The 18,573-nt window shown below is 41.6% G+C and overlaps 1 protein-coding gene across 2 annotated transcripts in view; it reads right to left on the minus strand.

The window, feature by feature from the left end:
* Window positions 1–15,571, minus strand: part of tmem128 (transmembrane protein 128) — a 30,586-nt gene extending 15,015 nt beyond the window's left edge. For both annotated transcript variants that reach the window (XM_072255890.1, XM_072255889.1), the window contains exons 1-3: window positions 15,470–15,571; window positions 8,439–8,580; window positions 2,161–2,322 (exon numbers count right to left, since the gene is read on the minus strand). In XM_072255890.1, the coding sequence (XP_072111991.1) occupies window positions 2,161–2,322; window positions 8,439–8,580; window positions 15,470–15,569 (404 nt within the window). In that variant the 5' untranslated portion in view covers window positions 15,570–15,571. The remainder of the gene's footprint in view (window positions 1–2,160; window positions 2,323–8,438; window positions 8,581–15,469) is intronic.
* Window positions 15,572–18,573: the final 3,002 nt, after the last annotated feature.

Genomic DNA, 18,573 nt, shown 5'->3' on the forward strand with positions numbered 1-18,573 from the left:
GTTGTTAGGTGAAGCCAGGTGGGTGGGAGAGGCCGGATGAAGTGAGAAGCTGGGAGGCAATAGGTAAAAAAGGTAAAATATGCTGAAGAAAGAGGAATCTGATAGGAGAGGAGAGTGTACCATGGGAGAAAGAAAAGGAAGAAGGGATCCCAGGGGAGAGGTGAGAAGGAGAAGTGGTAAGAGGAAAGACAGATTGAGAAATGGAAGAGGAGGGGGGAAATATTACCAAAAGTTGAAAAAATTGCTGTTCGGATTGGAGGCTCCTCCAATCTGGTAGTGGCTTCATAGTGGCAGTAGGGGAAGCCATGGACCGACATGTTGGAATGGGAATGAGGACTGGAATTAAAATGGTTGGCAACCAGGAAATCCCATTTGTTGCAGATGGAGCAAAAATGCCTCACAAAGCTATCCCCCAATGTATGTCATTCAATCATGGATTGATCCAATTCTTCCAGTCATCCCCCCTCCCCTGCCTTCTCCCCATACCCTTTGATGCCCTGGCTAATCAAGAACCTATCTATCTGCCTTAAATGTACCCAATGACTTGGCCTCCACAGCCACTCATGGCAACAAATTCCACATATTTACCACCCTCTCACTAAAGTAATTTTTCCGCATCTCCGTTCTAAATGGACGTCCTTCAATCCAGATGTCATGCCCTCTTGTCCTAGAATACCCTACCATGGGAAATAATTTTGCCATATCTAATAGGTTCAGCCTTTTAACATTTGGAATGTTTCCATGAGATCTCCCCTTATTCTTCTGAACTCCAGGGAATACAGCCCAAAAGCTGCCAGATGTTCCTCATATGGTAACCCTTTCATTCCTGGAATCAGGAAGGTCACATCAAGAGCACCGGTTACAAAAGACTTGAAGCTTTGGAAGGACTGTTTGGGGTTCTGAATGGAGGTGAGGAAGAGGGTAAATGGGCAGATGCAGCATTTCTTCCATTTGCAGGGACAAGTGCCAGGAGGGAGAGTAGTGGGGAGGAATGGATGGACTAAAGAATCATGATAGGAGTGATCCCTGTAGGAAGTGGAGAGTGGGGTGAGTTCAAGATGTTTTTGGTGGTAGGATCCCATTGAATATGGCAGAAGCTGTGCAGAATGATGTGCTGGATGCGGAGACTCATTGGATTGTCGTTAAGGACAAGAGGAACTCTTTCCCTCTTAAGGCAGTGGGAAGATGGGGTGAGGATGTACATCTGGGAAATGGGAGAGATGTGGGTGAGGACAATTCATATCCTGAATGATAGAAGAATTTAGGATAAGTGGCAGAGGCAAATTTGTTTGCAGTTAAGTGACAAATTTTTCTCTTAGGACTCACAGGAGGAACAATGTTGCGATTGTATTCTATTGCACAATACGATCTCCAAATAATGAATAAAGCATAGCAATGTGGAAGAAATAAGTATAAGAGACTTAACTCATGAAAATGCATCAAGCTAACAGAAATACACAAATGCACAAAAGAATGCAACTATTTTAGTCAAATCATTTTAAGAATTACTCAATTTACATAAAAATGGCAGGAAAGATCATTTGCATTGCTTAACTAAAATAAGATTGTGTGATATATTAGAACAATGGAAATTATGGTATTATCAGTAAAACCTCAGTGTTTTGATAGAAGGCAAATAAATTAATGTAGTAATTTCAGTTATGGACCAATGTTCCAGAGATGAGAGTTTAAACTCTACCATATTAGCTGGTGGAATTTAAATTCAAGTAATTAAATAAGCCAGGATTTTAAAAACAGGCTAATTCACTGAAGTTCTTCAAGGAAGCAAATCTTCTCTTCAGGACATATAATATGGCAGACCCACCAATGTGCTTTTTCAGTTCAAAGGCATATCGGGATATTAAATGCCAATAACATCTAAATCTTGAGAATGAAGGCTATGTTTTACTTTAGAAACTGAGAAATTATGTTTCCTTTCTCGTGTTACTAAAATGACAAGAAAACATCCAAACACAAGGAAAATATTTATATTGTTATTTAATTATCCCACTAAGATTAAAACTTCCCAATTCTAATTCACAATATTAAAAAATTGTTTTTTTCCAGCATTGCCAGACTACAACACTTAATTTAGTCACATCAGTATTTATCACAACCTAATCTTACATTTAAAAATGACAAATTAAAGAAAATACTTACCACACCGATGCAGCAATAAAAGCAGCTGTAGCAGAGGGAATCAGCGTAGGATTATACTGCTCATACTCTCTGACCTCCTTGTACCACTCCAGGTAAAATATGCAGTAGATAGCAATGAGCAAGCTAATTATCAGTAGTGAGCTGCCCAAAAGGAACCATCGACTGGTTTAAAAAAAAGAGAAAAGCTGTGAGCTGAATAAACACAGCTTCAATTTTGCTCTATAAATATATTATGAAAAAACATTTCCGTACACGATGACCATACAATAAATTCTATTATAAATAAATAGGATTTCAAATTTGATATTTTTATTCCATGAACAGCCCTGAACTCTCCACTTATTCTCTATCATCCTTTGCCACAAGGTTTTGCCAATTGGAATAAGATTTTATATTAATGCACAATATTAATATAAAATAACATCACTAGCCTTAACAATTACTGATCCACAAATATCAGCTGTGTGCGCATAATAATGGATCACCCAAATCCAGTTAATAGATTTACATTCACCAATAGATTTGTGGTTTACACAATGAAAGCTTACAGACATAGCATGTGATCCCTGAAGCCCATGTGAGAAATAGAACTGAAGTTACCCGATATTGTTACCCGAGGGCAATCATAAGTGGAACACACTTCTACTATCAGCTATACTCCTTTATTTCAAGTAAATAATAAAATAATTCAGGCCAGGCAACATTCTAAAGAAAAACAGATGAACTGCTTCAGCACTATTATGCTTCTGGAACATTCTTCCATTTTACTGTTCAGCAGTTCTCTCTCCTAACATTGGCACCACAGTAATGTAGCAGTCAGTACAATGCTAACACACCTCAGGACATTCCGGAGTTTAATTCCAGCACCATTCATGAAATGTGTGGGTTTTCCCTGGGTGCTCCAGTTCTCCTCTCACAGTTCAAAGATGTACCAGCTAGGTTAACTGGTCATTGTAAATTGTCCCAGGATTAGGTTAGGGTTAATTGGGTTTGTCAGGGAGTTGCTGGGGCAGTGTGGCTCCAAGGGCCTGCTCACACTGTATGGCTAAATAAAATAAATGGAAATAGGCACAGATGCGAGCAATTGATAAGATTTGCCCTTAAGCAGTATCACTTACATCTATTTCAGAATATCCTAAAACACTTCAGTCAGTGAAGTACAATTGAAATAACCTGATTGGGGGTATTCAGCATGGCTTTGTGCAGAGAAAAACTCTGTTTCACTAATTTGATTGAGCTTTTTTTTTTAAAAAGGGCTAACAAAATATATTAATGAAGGCAATGCGGTAGATGTTCTCTACACAAACTTTAATAAGGCATTTGACAAGCTCCCACATTAGGTTATCCAAAAAGGTGATCCAAGACAAGCTGTATCTTTAACTGATTGTAAGTCTAAGTCTGTGACTAAACATGTACAAGAATTAGTGCTGGAACCTTGCTGCTTGTGATATATAGTAACAAGTTTGATGTGAATGTAGGAGGCATAATTAGTAAATTTGCCGATGACTTGAAAACTCATGGGGTTTAGAATGGTGAGGGAAGTTATGTACAAGATACAGATCAGTTGGAAAGTTGGGTGCAGTTCCTTAATCCTGAAAAGAGTGAGGTGATGTATTTTGGGAAGTCGAATATGGATAGCACAGATACAGTAAATGTTAGGGCAGTAAGGAACATTGATGGAACTAAAAGCTCTTGGGATCTGAATCCGTAATTCTCCAAATGTGGCAATACTGGTGGCTAGGGTGGTGAAAATGACATATAGCAACACAAGTTGAAGCATAAAATATAAGAATTGGGACATTATGTTGAACTTTACAAAACACCAATTAGGTTGCACTTGAAATATTGTGTGCAGTTCCGTCTGCCACTCTATAGGGAGTATTATCAGTGTTGGAGCGAATACAGAGGAGATTCACTACAACACTGCATAGACTGGAGGACTTGATTATGGGTAAAGATTGGATAGGCTGATCTTTACCTTGGAGTAAAGACTGAGGATGAACTGATATAAATATACAAGATTATAAGAGGGACTGATAAGGTAGATAGATCAAATCGTTTATTCCCATGGTAGGTGTATCAATAATAAGGGGCATAGTTTTAAGGTGGGAGCTGTAAAGGGACCTGAGGGGTAATTTTCCACCCCACATCCACCTGTGGATGCTATCAGGAAAGCACTGTTAGAGGTGGTAATAGGATCAGACATAATCACTACACCTAAAAGTCATTTCAATAATCATTTAAATAAGGTGTTGGCGTGTAGCCAAGTGGTTAAAGTGTCCGTCTAGTGATTTGAAGGTCGCTAGTTCGAGCCTTGGCTGAGGTAGCACGTGTCCTTGAGCAAGGCACTTAACCACACATTGCTCTGCGACGACACCGGTGCCAAGCTGTATGGGTCCTAATGCCCTTCCCTTGGACAACATTGGTGGCGTGGAGAGGGGAGACTTGCAGCATGGGCAACTGCTGGTCTTCCATACAACCTTGCCCAGACCTGCACCCTGAAAACCTTCCAAGGTGCAAATCCATGGTCTCTTGAGACTAACGGATGCCTATCTTAAATAAGTAAGAAAAGAAGGAATTAATGTAGGTGGCTAAAGGTCAGCATAGAGATGGACCAAATGACCAGCTGTACAACTCTAGGACCCTAACTAAGCCAATTTATAAACAACAACTTTCATAAGAACATAAGAAATAGAAGCAGGAGTAGGCCATCTGGCCCCTCCTAGTTATGTCTCCTAGTTCTAGTCTTACCAGTGGAAACAACTTTCTATCTGATCTATCCCTTTCATAATGTTATATGTTTCTATAAGATATGCTCTCATTCTTCTGAATTCTAGTGAGTACAGTCCCAGATGACTCAATCTCTCCTCATAGTCTAACCCCTCATCTCTGGAATCATCTGCACCACCTCCAAAGCCAGTAAATCTTTCAAGGAAGGAGACCAGAACTGCATGTAGTACTCCAGGTGCAGCCTCATCAGTACTCTGTACAGTTGCAACATAACCTCCCTGCTCTTAAATTCAATCCCTCTAGCAGTGAAGGCCAACATCCCATTTGCCTTCTTGATAGTCTGCTGCACCTGCAAACCAACTTTTTGTGATTCATGCACAAGCACTCCCAAAGTCCCTCTGCACAGCAGCATGCTGCAATTTTTTACTATTTAAATAATAATCTGCCCTTTCATTTCTCCTTCCAAAGTGGATGTCCTCACATTTATCAACATTGTACTCCATCTGCCAGACCCTTGCCCACTCACTTAACCTATCTATATCTCTCTGCAGACTCTCCGCGTCTTCTGCACATTTTGCTTTTCCACTCAATTTAGTATCATCAGCAAACTTAGATACAATGAACTCGGTCCCCTCTTCCAGATCGTTAATGTATATTGTGAACAGTTGCAGGCCCTGCACTGACACCTGCGGCAGACTGCTCACCACTGATTGCCAACCAGAGTAACACCCATGTACCCCAACTCTCAGCTTTCTATTAGTTAACCAATCCTCTATCAATGCTAATACATCAACCCCAACTCTAGGCATCCTTATCTTATGGATAAGTCTCTAATGTGGCACCTTACTGAATGCCTTCTGGAAATCCAAGTAAATAACGTCCATCTGTTCCCCTCTATCCACTGCGCTCGTTATCCACTGCTTTGTTTCCAGAAAGACTATTTAATGGTTAAAAATTGGCCAAGGTATTAGGGACAATTCTCCTGGTATTCTTCAGAGTACCACCCAATGATCTTTTACATCCATATGAGAAAGCAGAAGAAACTCTGGCTTATCCAAAAAAATAGCACTTGACAGAGCAGTTGTTGACTTCAGTTGTTGCTGCACTGGTACTTCTGCCCAGATTTTAAAATCCTAGAGATGAACATGAGACCAGAAACTAGAAAGTTAGAGATAAGACTATCAACTGAACTTCAGCTTACAATATAACAAAAAAATTAGCACACTGAACTGGCATCAGTGATAGGGCTGGAATCACCACCTCCACAGAAATGCTGAGAACATGATAGGTAGCACAGTAAGTCTGGACATAGTTTGAATCATTTTAATGTTTACAAATGCTCTTCATTTGAAATGACTACAATTTTTAAACTCATTTCTATAAAGATTTCAATGCAAGAGATACAGAATATAAATATTTCTGGGTTGTTCAGTATCTGTATATTTGGCTGCAATTAATTCCAAGCTAACAGACAACTGGGTGGGAAACAGGAGCATCCCACATAGAACTGCTGGCACTTATCAGGGTAATTCTGATAATTATCCTTTATGGAAAATATTTTTACAAATATCCCCACACCCCACAATACATTTAATATAAGATGGCAATTTCAGCCTAAATTCACACAATTACATTCTACCATCACTGGTGGTTCCTTAAGGTTGTCATAGCTGGGAGGTGTTGGTTAAGATAAGCTCCCAGTACCCATTAAAGGCTACCAGTAGTGTGTGTCTCAAAGAGCCTCTGATAACCAAGCCTTGCTCCTAGACTTCATGTGTGGCTTAGCTAGTAATCCTGGTCGAACCTTTTCTACTGACAGAGAATGGCAAAGGCAGGTTACTGGGCTCCTTAAAACTAGTCACTTCGGGCAGATGGGGCTTGACAGCTGTGATTGGCTGCTCATCTTGAAGGAAAACTCAAATCTCAAACCTCTGCTGCCTTATGGCTATACCCACTCATGGGACAGCTTCAGGAGCAAACTCCGAGCAGGGGTCCCTAAGGTAATCCTGCATTGAGTTCAAAACTGATTGGCAATTCCTGCAATGTCGCTAGTACCGGTCTCTGACTTTCCTTTGGATTCATTTGCTGCATGGAGAGGGCAAGCCTGCTACATGGGCAACAGCTTGCTCTCCATATGTTAGACACTGGGATACAACATCTATGGTCAACCCCAACCAAGAGGGCCTCAAATTATTTCTGGAGCCTGAAGAGACAAAATCCATTTTGAACATTTATTTGTCAATTTCTTCTTCAGTAGGCTAAAAATATCGAAACAAGTTTTAAACAAATGGAAAAGCATAGAGTAACAGTTACGTTTATTTCTTCAAATATTCATGCCCTCAAATCTTTATATTCGATGCCTGTTTCAAATCACTATTTTACACAGTTTTAAATCATAACTGACTTAAGCACATGCAGTGCTCAGATCAAAGATCTGAGAGAGAACGTTTGAAACAGTCAGTTGAAATTTCAACAAAAAACTGAAAAATTTATATAGAAGCCAGTCAAAATGTAATCAGCAACTGGTTGTATCGAATGTAATTTGTTGGTGTTGCAATAAAAAAAATTAGTGATTAAAAAAAAGCCAGTGAGAACTGAGTGGATGATGGAGAAATGCATGCTAGAGCATACTGAATTTAAAACTGAGGAACTACACTGATGCTCAAACTTCTTCCATAATGTGTCTAGCTCCAGCAAAAACAAAGTTGCAAACACACTCCTGAATGACATATTTTCTCAGAACCCAACTCTGGTAATAATTTCTCCTTTTAATCTAAGAGCTGCCTGTATTCCTTTGCAATGCAATTATAATCCATGCAGGGATGGTGCTTCTGTTCCTGAAAGGATGTCACCTGCAAGGAAACGACAGCAGAGAACTCATCTTTTCCTAACAATTATCTTTTCACCGTTCATGTGTGAAGAAAAGATCTATGGTCAAGGAATACAAGAGCTGCTGCCATTCACATTCCTCAATAGCGGTCAGCAGTTAAGATTGGAGGAAAGCCAGCAATTTGTTAGTGAAGACGATGCTTATCCTGGTTAGGCTGCCTAGAACCAATGGACTTTTAACACTGTAAATCAGCGAGTTGTTTGTTATGTCTCCCCTCTTGCTGTGAAACGGAGACATCTCTTTCTCCCTTATTATGGAGAGGTCTGTGGTATGTCAAATACCAGGTGAACAAGCAGTCTTTGGGGTACTGCAAGTCTGTGTCTTTGCTGCACACTTGAGTGCTTGGTAGTGGGTGCCGATGCTTTTTTTTGCTGCTGGAGGGAGGGGGGATTGTCGCTTTGCTGCTGCTTACGCGTGGGAGGGAGGGGAGCAGGGGGTTTTTGGGGTTCTAACATTTAACTGCCATTCTTTTAGGGGCACTGTTTTCGTGGATGGTTTGCGACGAAAAAGCATCTCAGGATGTATATTGTATACATTTCTCTGACATTAAATGTATCTTTGAAACCTTTGAAAGAAAATCAAAAAAGTTAAATCCTACTATTTTTTGAAATTTCAAATTGGACAGAAACACTAAAAGAAAAATAAATAAATTATTTACCCTTCTATTCGATAATCTGTTTTAATTGTAGAAAAAAAATCAACATAGTATGTCACTGCAATGGAAGATAAAATCCAGAATACGGAGTGTATATTAAATCGAGGAAGCGGTTTTTCTTTCTTCTTTGCTTCATCTTCTAAATCTATTTATCAACAAATGAAATAGTTAAAAGCAGAGTAATACCAGAAAGACATGACCTTTTCACCTTCCACTGATGAGCTATAAACAACCTAAATAATTTAAAATCCAATCAAATGCATTTCCATACAATTGAAGATGAATGATTTATAATGCTAGTCAGGGAAATTGCACAACCAGGGTGGCAGAAAGCTCAAAACAAACTGTGAAGGGTGGCAGTGATGCAGAAATTTCACAGGATGCCAGGGAAAAAGCTGCCCGGTTATAAAACATGAATGAAGACCACTGGGGGACAACGGTAGATAGCTGAAAGGGTACAAGACAATGCAGAAGAAAACAGAGAATAACAGTATTGCAGATAAGCAAATGGGGCTGTTGTGTGATGGGCAGAGGCCACCAGGAGCTGGCAATTTGATAGTGAAGATGACGGTTAGGCTGTCTATAACCAATGAGTATTAGAACATTAGAAAGGATTTGACAAGAACAGGTCATTCAGTCCAACAAAGCTTGCCAAATTCCTATTCAAATTGTGTGTTGAGGTAACTATCGAGTTTAGATTTGAAAGTCTCTAACATACTACTCTCAACTACATCACTAGGTCTTTTGTTCCATATGTCCACAACTCGCTATGTAAAGAATTGCTTCCTGACATTTGTCTGAAATCTCTCCTTAACCAGTCTCCACCCATGGCCCCATGTCCTTGATGATGAGTAATTTGAAGCAGCAGCTAGCATCACTTTACTTATACATAGAACATAGAATAGTACAGCACAGTACAGGCCCTTCAGCCCACAATGTTGTGCCGACCCTCAAACCCCACCTCCCATATAAGCCCCCACCTTAAATTCCTCCATATACCTGTCTAGTAGTCTCTTAAACTTCACTAGTGTATCTGCCTCCACCACTGACTCAGGCAGTGCATTCCACGCCCCAACCACTCTCTGAGTAAAAAATCTTCCTCTAATATCCCCCTTGAACTTCCTGACCCTTACCTTAAAGCCATGTCCTCTTGTATTGAGCAGTGGTGCCCTGGGGAAGAGGCGCTAGCTATCCACTCTATCTATTCCTCTTATTATCTTGTACACCTCTATCATGTCTCCTCTCATCCTCCTTCTCTCCAAAGAGTAAAGCTCTAGGTCCCTTAATCTCTGATCATAATCCATACTCTCTAAACCAGGCAGCATCCTGGTAAATCTCCTCTGTACACTTTCCAATGCTTCCACATCCTTCCTATAGTGAGGCAACCAGAACTGGACACAGTACTCCAAGTGTGGCCTAACCAGAGTTTTATAGAGCTGCATCATTACGTCGCGACTCTTAAACTCTATCCCTTGACTTACGAAAGCTTTCTTAACTACCCTATCCACCTGTGAGGCAACTTTCAGGGATCTGTGGAAGCTCCTCCACACTACCAAGTATCCTGCCATTTACTTTATACTCTGCCTTGGAGTTTGTCTTTCCAAAGTGTACCACCTCACACTTCTCCGGGTTGAACTCCATCTGCCACTTCTCAGCCCACTTCTGCATCCTATCAATGTCTCTCTGCAATCTTTGACAATCCTCTACACTAAATACACCACCACCAACCTTTCTGTCGTCTGCAAACTTGCCAACCCACCCTTCTACCCCCACATCCAGGTTGTTAGTAAAAATCACAAAAAGTAGAGGTCCCTGAACAGATCCTGCAATCTGAGTTTACTCCCTCCACCACAACCCTCTGCCTTCTGCAGGCAAGCCAATTCTGAATCCACCTGGTCAAACTTCCTGGATCCCACGATGCGTTCTGACTTTCTGAATAAGCCTACCATGTGGAACCTTGTCAAATGCCTTATTAAAATCCATACAGATCACATCCACTGCACTACTCTCATCTATATGACTGGTCACTTCCTCAAAGAACTCTATCAGGCTTGTTAGACACGATCTGCCCTTCACAAAGCCATGCTGACTGTCCCTGATCAGACCATGATTCTCTAAGTGCCCATAGATCCTATCTCTAAGAGTCTTTTTCAACAGCTTTCCCACCACAGACGTAAGGCTCACTGGTCTATAATTACCAGGACTATCCCTATGATCTTTTTTGAACAATGGGACAACATTCGCCTCCCTCCAATCCTCCGGTACCATTCCCGTGGACAACGAGGACATAAAGATCCTAGCCAGAGGCTCAGCAATCTCTTCCCTCGCCTCGTGGAGCAGCCTGGGGAATATTCCGTCAGGCCCCGGGGACTTATCCATCCTAATGTATTTGAACAACTCCGTTAATGATTTAGAACACTTCTATCATTTCTCCTCTTATTCTGCATCTACTTAGGCTAAAAATATTTAATTCTTTCAATCTTACTTCATTGCTCATACCCTGCAGACTTGGAATGGGTCTAGTCGCCCTTCTCTGAACTCCCTCACACAATATGGTGACCAAAATTGTACACAGTATTACATTAGAGAAGTTGCTGGAACCAGACGAGATATACCCCAGGCTACTGTGGGAAGCGAGGGAGGACATGGCTGAGTCTCTGATCTTTACATCATCAATAGGGTTGCAAATGTTCTCTTGTTGAAGAAAGGGAATAGAGATAATCCAGTAAATTATAGACCAGTGAGACTTTCTTCAGTGGTGGGCAAGTTGTTGGAGAAGATCCTCAGAGGCAGGATTTATGAGCATTTGGAGAGACATAATCCGACTAAGCATGGCTTAGTCAAGGGCAGGTTAGGTCATGCCTTACGGACCTGATTGAATTCTTTGAGGATGTAACAAAGCACAGTGATGAAGGTAGAGCAGTAGATGTAGTGTATATGGATTCCAGTAAGGAATTTGATAAGGTTCCCCATGCAAGACTCATTCAGAAAGTAAGGAGGCATGGGATCCAAGAAGACCTTGCTTTGTGCATCCAGAATTGGCTTGACCACAGAAGGCAAAAGGTGGTTGTGGATGGTTTGAATTCTGCATGGAGGGCAGTGACCAGTGGTGTTCTGTGGGAATCTGTTCTGGCACCCCTCCTCTTTATGACTTTTATAAATGATCTGGATGAGGAAGAAGAAGGGTGGGTTAGTAGGTTTGCTGATGACACAAAAGTTAGGGGTGTTGTGAATAGTCTGGAGTGTTGTCAAAGGTTACAGCGGGACATCGACAGAATGCAGAAACTGGGCTGAGAAGTGGCAGATGGAGTTCAACCCAGAGAAGTATGAAGTGGTTCATTTCTGTAGGTCAAACTTTTTGGCCACAATGAGCAAAGGTATGTTTGGAGGAAAAAGGGTGCAGAATTTCATGAAAAGAACACCTCTCCAACTGTTAACACGGGTGTGGATCGATCATGCTTTGGGCTTGTGTTGCAGCCAGTGGCACGGGGAATATTTACTGGTAGAGGGAAGAATTAATTAGATTAAATACCAGCAAATTCTGGAAGCAAATATGACACCGTCTGTAAAAAAGCTGAAGATGAAAATAGGATGGCTTCTACAACAGGATAATGAACCTAAACACACCTCAAAATCCACAATGGACTACCTCAAGAGGTGCAAGCTGAAGGTTTTGCCATGGCCCTCACAGTCCCCTGACCTAAACATCATCGAGAATCTGTGGATAGACCTCAAAAGAGCAGTGCATGCAAGATGGCCCAAGAATCTCACAGAACTAGGAGCCTTTTGCAAGGAAGAATGAGCGAAAATCCCCCAAACAAGAATTGAAAGACTCTTAGCCGGCTACAAAAAGCGTTTACAAGCTGTGATATTTGCCAAAGGGGGTGTTACTAAGTACTGCCATGCAAGGTGCCCAAACTTTTGTTTCGGGCCCTTTTCCTTTTTTGTTATTTTGAAACCGTAAAAGTTAGAAATAAAAAAGTTTTCTTGCTTAAAATACTAAAGAAATGCATCATCTTTAACTTTATGCATTTTGAAAACCAGTTCATCTTTTACTCGCTTAGCTATTCACAGTAACAGAAATTTTGACCGGGGTGCCCAAACTTCTGCGTGCAACTGTATATCTAATATTTCTACTTCCTAGATGTAATACTTCCCATTTACTTAAATTTTGTCTGCCATATATCTGCCCACATATGGATTTAGTTTAGATCTAACTGTATCCAACACAGAGGCTGTGTACAAGAAGGAGCAGAGTCACTTCTACTTCCTGAGGAGACTGAGGTCCTTTGGAGTTTGCAGGCCTCTCCTTAATATGTTCTACCAGTCTGCTGTCACCAGTACAATCTTCTATGCAGTGGTGTGCTGGGGCAAAGGCATCAACAGGGGTGATGCCAACAGGCTCAATAAACTGATAGAAAGGCTGACTTTATTATAGGACTCAAACTGAACACACTGGAGGCCGTGTAGAACAAAGCACCCTTCCAAAAATCCTGGCAAATCTAGACAATGTTTCTCACCCTCTAAGTGCCACATTGACTGAACAAAGAACACTTTCAGTAATAGACTAAGTCAACTGCAATGCTCCAAAGAGCGCTATATGAGGTCATTCTTACCCTCAGCCATGAGGCTCTATGAGTCAACCTATAGTTGGGGAAGTGACGACCCCTCATGTTAGACAATTATTAACCTCTGTTCGCCAGTGCTCTGTTTAGCTTTGTTATCTGGACCCTGCTATCGCGGACACCCTGTGCAATACTACATCACTTATTTTACGGTGTGAATGTGCACCTATTACTGTATATTACGTAATTCTTTGCACCACCATCTTAACTGTCTGAACTTGGAAGCCTTGTACATCTTATTTTCAAGGTAACTTATTTTTTTTATTCTTCCTTACTTCTAATATTTATATATCTGTGAACTTGTAACGCTACTGTGAAACTGTAATTTCCTTTGGCATCAATAAAGTATCTAGATATCTACTGATTCTTCTGCCTGAACTTTATCAGCCCGTCCCCAAATTTTGTGTCATCAGTAAACTTTAGTAGTTTATTTGTTATGTGCTTATCCAAATCATTAATGTAAATTTAAGACAGCAGCAGTCCCAAAACTGATCCCTACAGAACACCACTTTCAACATCTTAGAGTTGTGAAAATAATCCTCTCACCATAACTCGTTGTTTTCTGTTTTTGAGCCAACTCTCAAACGTTCATTTTTTATTATCCAAGTATACAACTCTGATATTCTTCAATTCTCCCCAGATAGCCATGAAACCAAGAAAGAAAAGAACAAGAAAGGCAACACCATCATCAACCCCCAAATCCCATCTCCCTGCAAAATAAAAGAACAAAAACAGTTCAGGCACGTCAACCCCCACATCCCTCCACCCATTCACACACCTTACCCTGAATCCCTACCTCCTGCAATTTGATTATTAACCCCTGGGGGGGGGGGGGGGTCCTCATCAAAAGCCTTCTGAAAGTCCAAGTAAATTATATCAACCAACCAACTATTACCATACACTTCAGTTGCCTCTTCATAAAACTTCAGCATATTAGTAAAACATGATTACACCTTTCTGAACCCATGCTGGCTTTCTGCTAACATGCCTGTTCTTATCAACGGCTTTTCCATCTCATTCTTTATTATTGTTTCGATTATCTTGCCTGCGATACACAATAAGCTTACTGGTCTATAGTTACCAGGGTCAGTGCGGTCACCGGGATAACATTAACCCATTTCCAGTCCTTAGGAGTTTCACCAGTCTTCAATAACTTTTGAAAAACACATGAGGAGTTTTTGTATATAATCACAGACCTCTTTAAATACTCTTGTTGTCTGGCTTGGAGTTTTATTAACTTTCAGATGAAGCAACACCTCACTTTCTAAGATCGCCAAGTCACTTAAAACAACATTTTTTTGCTCTCCACTTACTGGCATATTACTAACATCTTCGTAGGTGAATACATTAGCAGAATATGAGTTCAGAGTGTTCTGTGTCCTTCTCTGCATGATTTAACACCCCACCATTAATCCTGATACAATTAACTTCCTCCTTGACTTTTCTTTTACTTTGAAAAAATCTCTTAAAGTCAATCTTAGCAATATCCTTCTCAACCTGCTTTTTGGCAATCCAAATTTCCCTCTTGACTATAGCTCTCATATTTACATATGCACTGCACTTAACATCATTACTGTTTTTTCAGTATTCCTTACATAGCCATCTTCACTTCAATAATTTATATGTATTACCTCTTTAAATCAACCCCATTGTTCCTTAACTGACTCAATGTCAAGCATTTCCTGCCAGTTTACCTTCTGAAGTCTTTGCTGCATCTACATAAACTTTGTCCATCTGAAATTTAATTTAATAGCTTTGGTTTTTATTGATATACTCTCCCAAAAAATTTTCAGATGAATAATGTTATGATCTTAAAAGGCTCAACAACTTCCACGCTCAAAATTCTATCCTGATTGTTACAGAGTATCAAATCTAGATAGAAAGTCTCAAAGAGGTTGCCCGTTCCAAGGTAGAGATGAAATATTTTTAAATAAAAAAAGTAGTGAATCTTTGTAATTTTCTACTCATGGAGTTGAGGCAGATCAATCGTTTTTTTAAAAAAAAATGTATATGGAGGTAATCAAGACACAGGAAAACCGCAGTGAAGTGAAAGATAATCTTTTACACTGATAACGCCAGGTACGGGAAATGGAAAGGATGAGAAACTCAGATCAGTGGGTGGGGCGTGGTTGGTTAAGGATAGATCCATTGAACGGACGGGGAAACTATTGTACAGGTGCCAGTCGATGGGTTTGGGGTAGAAAGTAGTGAGGTGAAGATTGAAGAACAGGTATGCGTGTGTGTTTTGTGTAGGAGGAAGGGAGACAAGGTGCCAATGTAAGGGATGTGGGTGAATGAACGAGAACAGGAAGGTCGAAAGTGGGATGCTGCAGGGTGGGGAGAAACAGCGGCTGAAGGGTGTGATCAGAATCCGTGGGGCCCCAGACTCTGCACCAGCCCGCCGCTCACCTGTCGCCTCCCCGGAGGGCACAACCTGTGTCTCCTGACGGAAACGATTCCTGACCCGCAGCAACGCCTCCGCGTCTGCCGCCATCTTAGCGCCGGTCATGAACGTCATCAATACCTTACGAGATGACGTCACTCCCAGGGGCGTGTTCCGGCCACGTGGGAGTCACGACCTGCTGGCTTATTGACTTTAGCGGTTTGGCCTCTGGAGAAAAGATCTCATCACTCGGTGAGACTTTAGCTCAGGGGTCCCCAACCTTTTTTGCATTGCGGACCGGTTTAATATTGACAATATTCTTGCGGACCGGCCGACCGGGGGTGGGGGGGGTGGGTGAGTAGGGTTGCCAACGGACAAGAGTAGTAGTCAAATGCGGTTTATCCAGAAAGACTACAATGGCCATGAAGCCTTGCGCGAGCACCAGTGCACATGTGCGTCGTGAACCTGCCGTTGCCCGCCCGCCCAGCAAATCCTTTTTGGCGATTCTGTTCATGGGGGTGGGTGTTAATCACTACTGGAATATAGGCGATAAGTGAGTAATATACTCAATTTTGTTTCTAAAAAGGTTTTTCTAACGAATTTAATATTAAACACACAGCGCATATTTTCCTCGCATGAATACAGTGATAAATCAATTATCAGGGGAGGACAGGGGAGCTTGAAGTGTTGAATGAACTTCCAGTAGAAGTGGTAGAGGCAGGTTCGATATTATCATTTAAAGAAAAATTGGATAGGTATATGGACAGGAAAGGAATGGAAGGTTATGGGCTGTGTGCAGGTTGGCGGGACTAGGTGAGAGTAGCATTCGGCACGGACTAGAAGGGCAGAGAAGGCCTGTTTCCGTGCTGTAATTGTTATAGGGTCACTTATAAGTCAATAGCATCATAACATTTTAAGTAACGTTTGGATATTAAACACACAGCACATATTTCCCCCGTATGAACATATAAAATCATTGCAACACACCAATATCGCTGAATCAGTGGGAGCCCTGGGCTTGTTTCCCTGCAACAAGACGGTCCTATCGAGGGGTAATGGGAGACAGCGATACTCGAAGGGGGTTCCTAATGTCCAGTCTATTCCGCAATTTAGTTTTCGTTGCATTCATTGCAGAGATACGTTGGAAATGGAAGCAATGTTTTCAGTGCTTTTGTGGCTATCTCAGGATATTTAGCCTTGACTTTGATCCAAAATGCCGACAGAGATGTTATGTCAAACATACTTTTCAGCCCGTCGTCATTTGCAAGCTCGAGGAGTTGATCTCCTTCCCACCCTGACACGGATGACGCGCGGGTCACGACCTCACTTGCGTAATGGCTGATCGGTGGCCGTGACAGGGAATGAGGAAAGGTGCAGCTGACTCATATCGCTTCCTCGCGGCCCGGTAGCGCATGCTCTGCGGCCCGGTGGTTGGGGACCGCTGCTTTAGATCACCACCGCCAGATGACTTCCTTAAAATTGCCTCCTAAATTTAAAGTGGGCTAGATCTGCTCAACAACTTAACCTCAGGAATTAATCTGGTGAATCCTTTCTGTGCAAGTATGTATGCACGGAGACCAACAGTAACCAGCCAACTCCATTAGGGTTGCGTTAAAATGTGCATATTTTTTATATTTTTGTAACCCTTGCAGTAAGGGACAATGAACTAGAGTGGGGATTGGAGTTAAAATGGTTGGTCACCAGGAAATCCGGCTTGGTGTGGATGGAGTTGAGCTGTTCGACAAAGCAATCTGTTGAGTCACACCAGTGTAGAGGAAGTCTCATTGGGACCACCGGATACAATAGATGACTCCGACAGAGTTGCAGGAAAAGTGTTGCTTCCCTGAAGGGACTGTTTGGGGTCCTGAGTGGATGTGAGGGAAGAGGTGATTGGACAAACGTAGCACTTTTTCTGCTTGTGCGGATAAGTGTCAAGAGGGAGATTAGTGGGGAGGGATGAATGGACAAGGGAATCATGGAGAGACAGATTCCTGCAGAAAGTTGGGAGGAAGTAAAGATGTGTTTCAGGGTAAGATCCCATTGAAGATGGCAGAAGTTGAGACTGATGTGCTGGATGTGGAGGGGGAGAATGGAGTGGGCAAATGGAGGAGATGTGAATGAGGGCAGTATCAGTGGTGTTTCCCCTCCCCAATGCAGTAGGTTTCACCTATGACTGCCTAATTTTTAACTCTGTATATATATATATATATATACACACACACACAGTTCCTTCCTTCCTTATCTATCTATCTATTCTGGCTTCTTCCCTCTCCTTTTCCAGTTCAGATGAAGGGTCTCAGCCTGAAAAGTTGACTGTTATCCCTCTCCTTAGATGCTGCCTGACCTGCTGAATTCCTCCTGTGTTACTCTTAATTATCTTGGCTACAATTTTCATCATTTCTTAAGGCAAGTGGAGCAGGAAAAAAATTGACCCAAAATCAAAAAATAATTGCCAGTGGCATGCAACCCCTTGCAGTTATTAAACTTGTGTGATGCACCCACAGATGCAATGGTTGCTCCAAAGAGTCAAATTCCTTATTTTGATCCATAGCAAACTTACACTTAGCATTACTAAGCATTATCTCAGCAGTCAACAAAGATTTGACCTCTGCAGTCCTAAATTACAAACTGCCATGAGATAAACATGAATATGTATCTTTTCCCTTCACTTTTACCACACCCCCACTAATCTAGCTAGTTACCATAATAAATGTGCAACACAGAATACAAAGCAAAAAGAGAACAGAGACATGGCTCCTACAACACACATAAAAGTTGCTGGTGAATGCAGCAGGCCAGGCAACATCTGTAGGAAGAGGTGCAGTCGACGTTTCAGGCCGAGACCCTTCGTCAGGACTAACTGAAGGAAGAGTGAGTAAGGGATTTGAAAGTTGGAGGGGGAGGGGGAGATCCAAAATGATAGGAGAAGACAGGAGCGGGAGGGATGGAGCCAAGATCTGGACAGGTGATAGGCAAAAGGGATACGAGAGGATCATGGGACAGGAGGTCCGGGAAGAAAGACAAGGAGGGGGGGGGGGCTCCTACAGCCAGTTTTTGCACACAAAGCCTCTTTCATGTACTATAGAATGGAAAATCTATCTGTGGATATCCAACATATTTTGCAAACAGA

This window comes from Mobula birostris, chromosome 4 (assembly GCF_030028105.1).
Source record: "Mobula birostris isolate sMobBir1 chromosome 4, sMobBir1.hap1, whole genome shotgun sequence".
NCBI classification, from domain to species: domain Eukaryota; kingdom Metazoa; phylum Chordata; class Chondrichthyes; order Myliobatiformes; family Myliobatidae; genus Mobula; species Mobula birostris.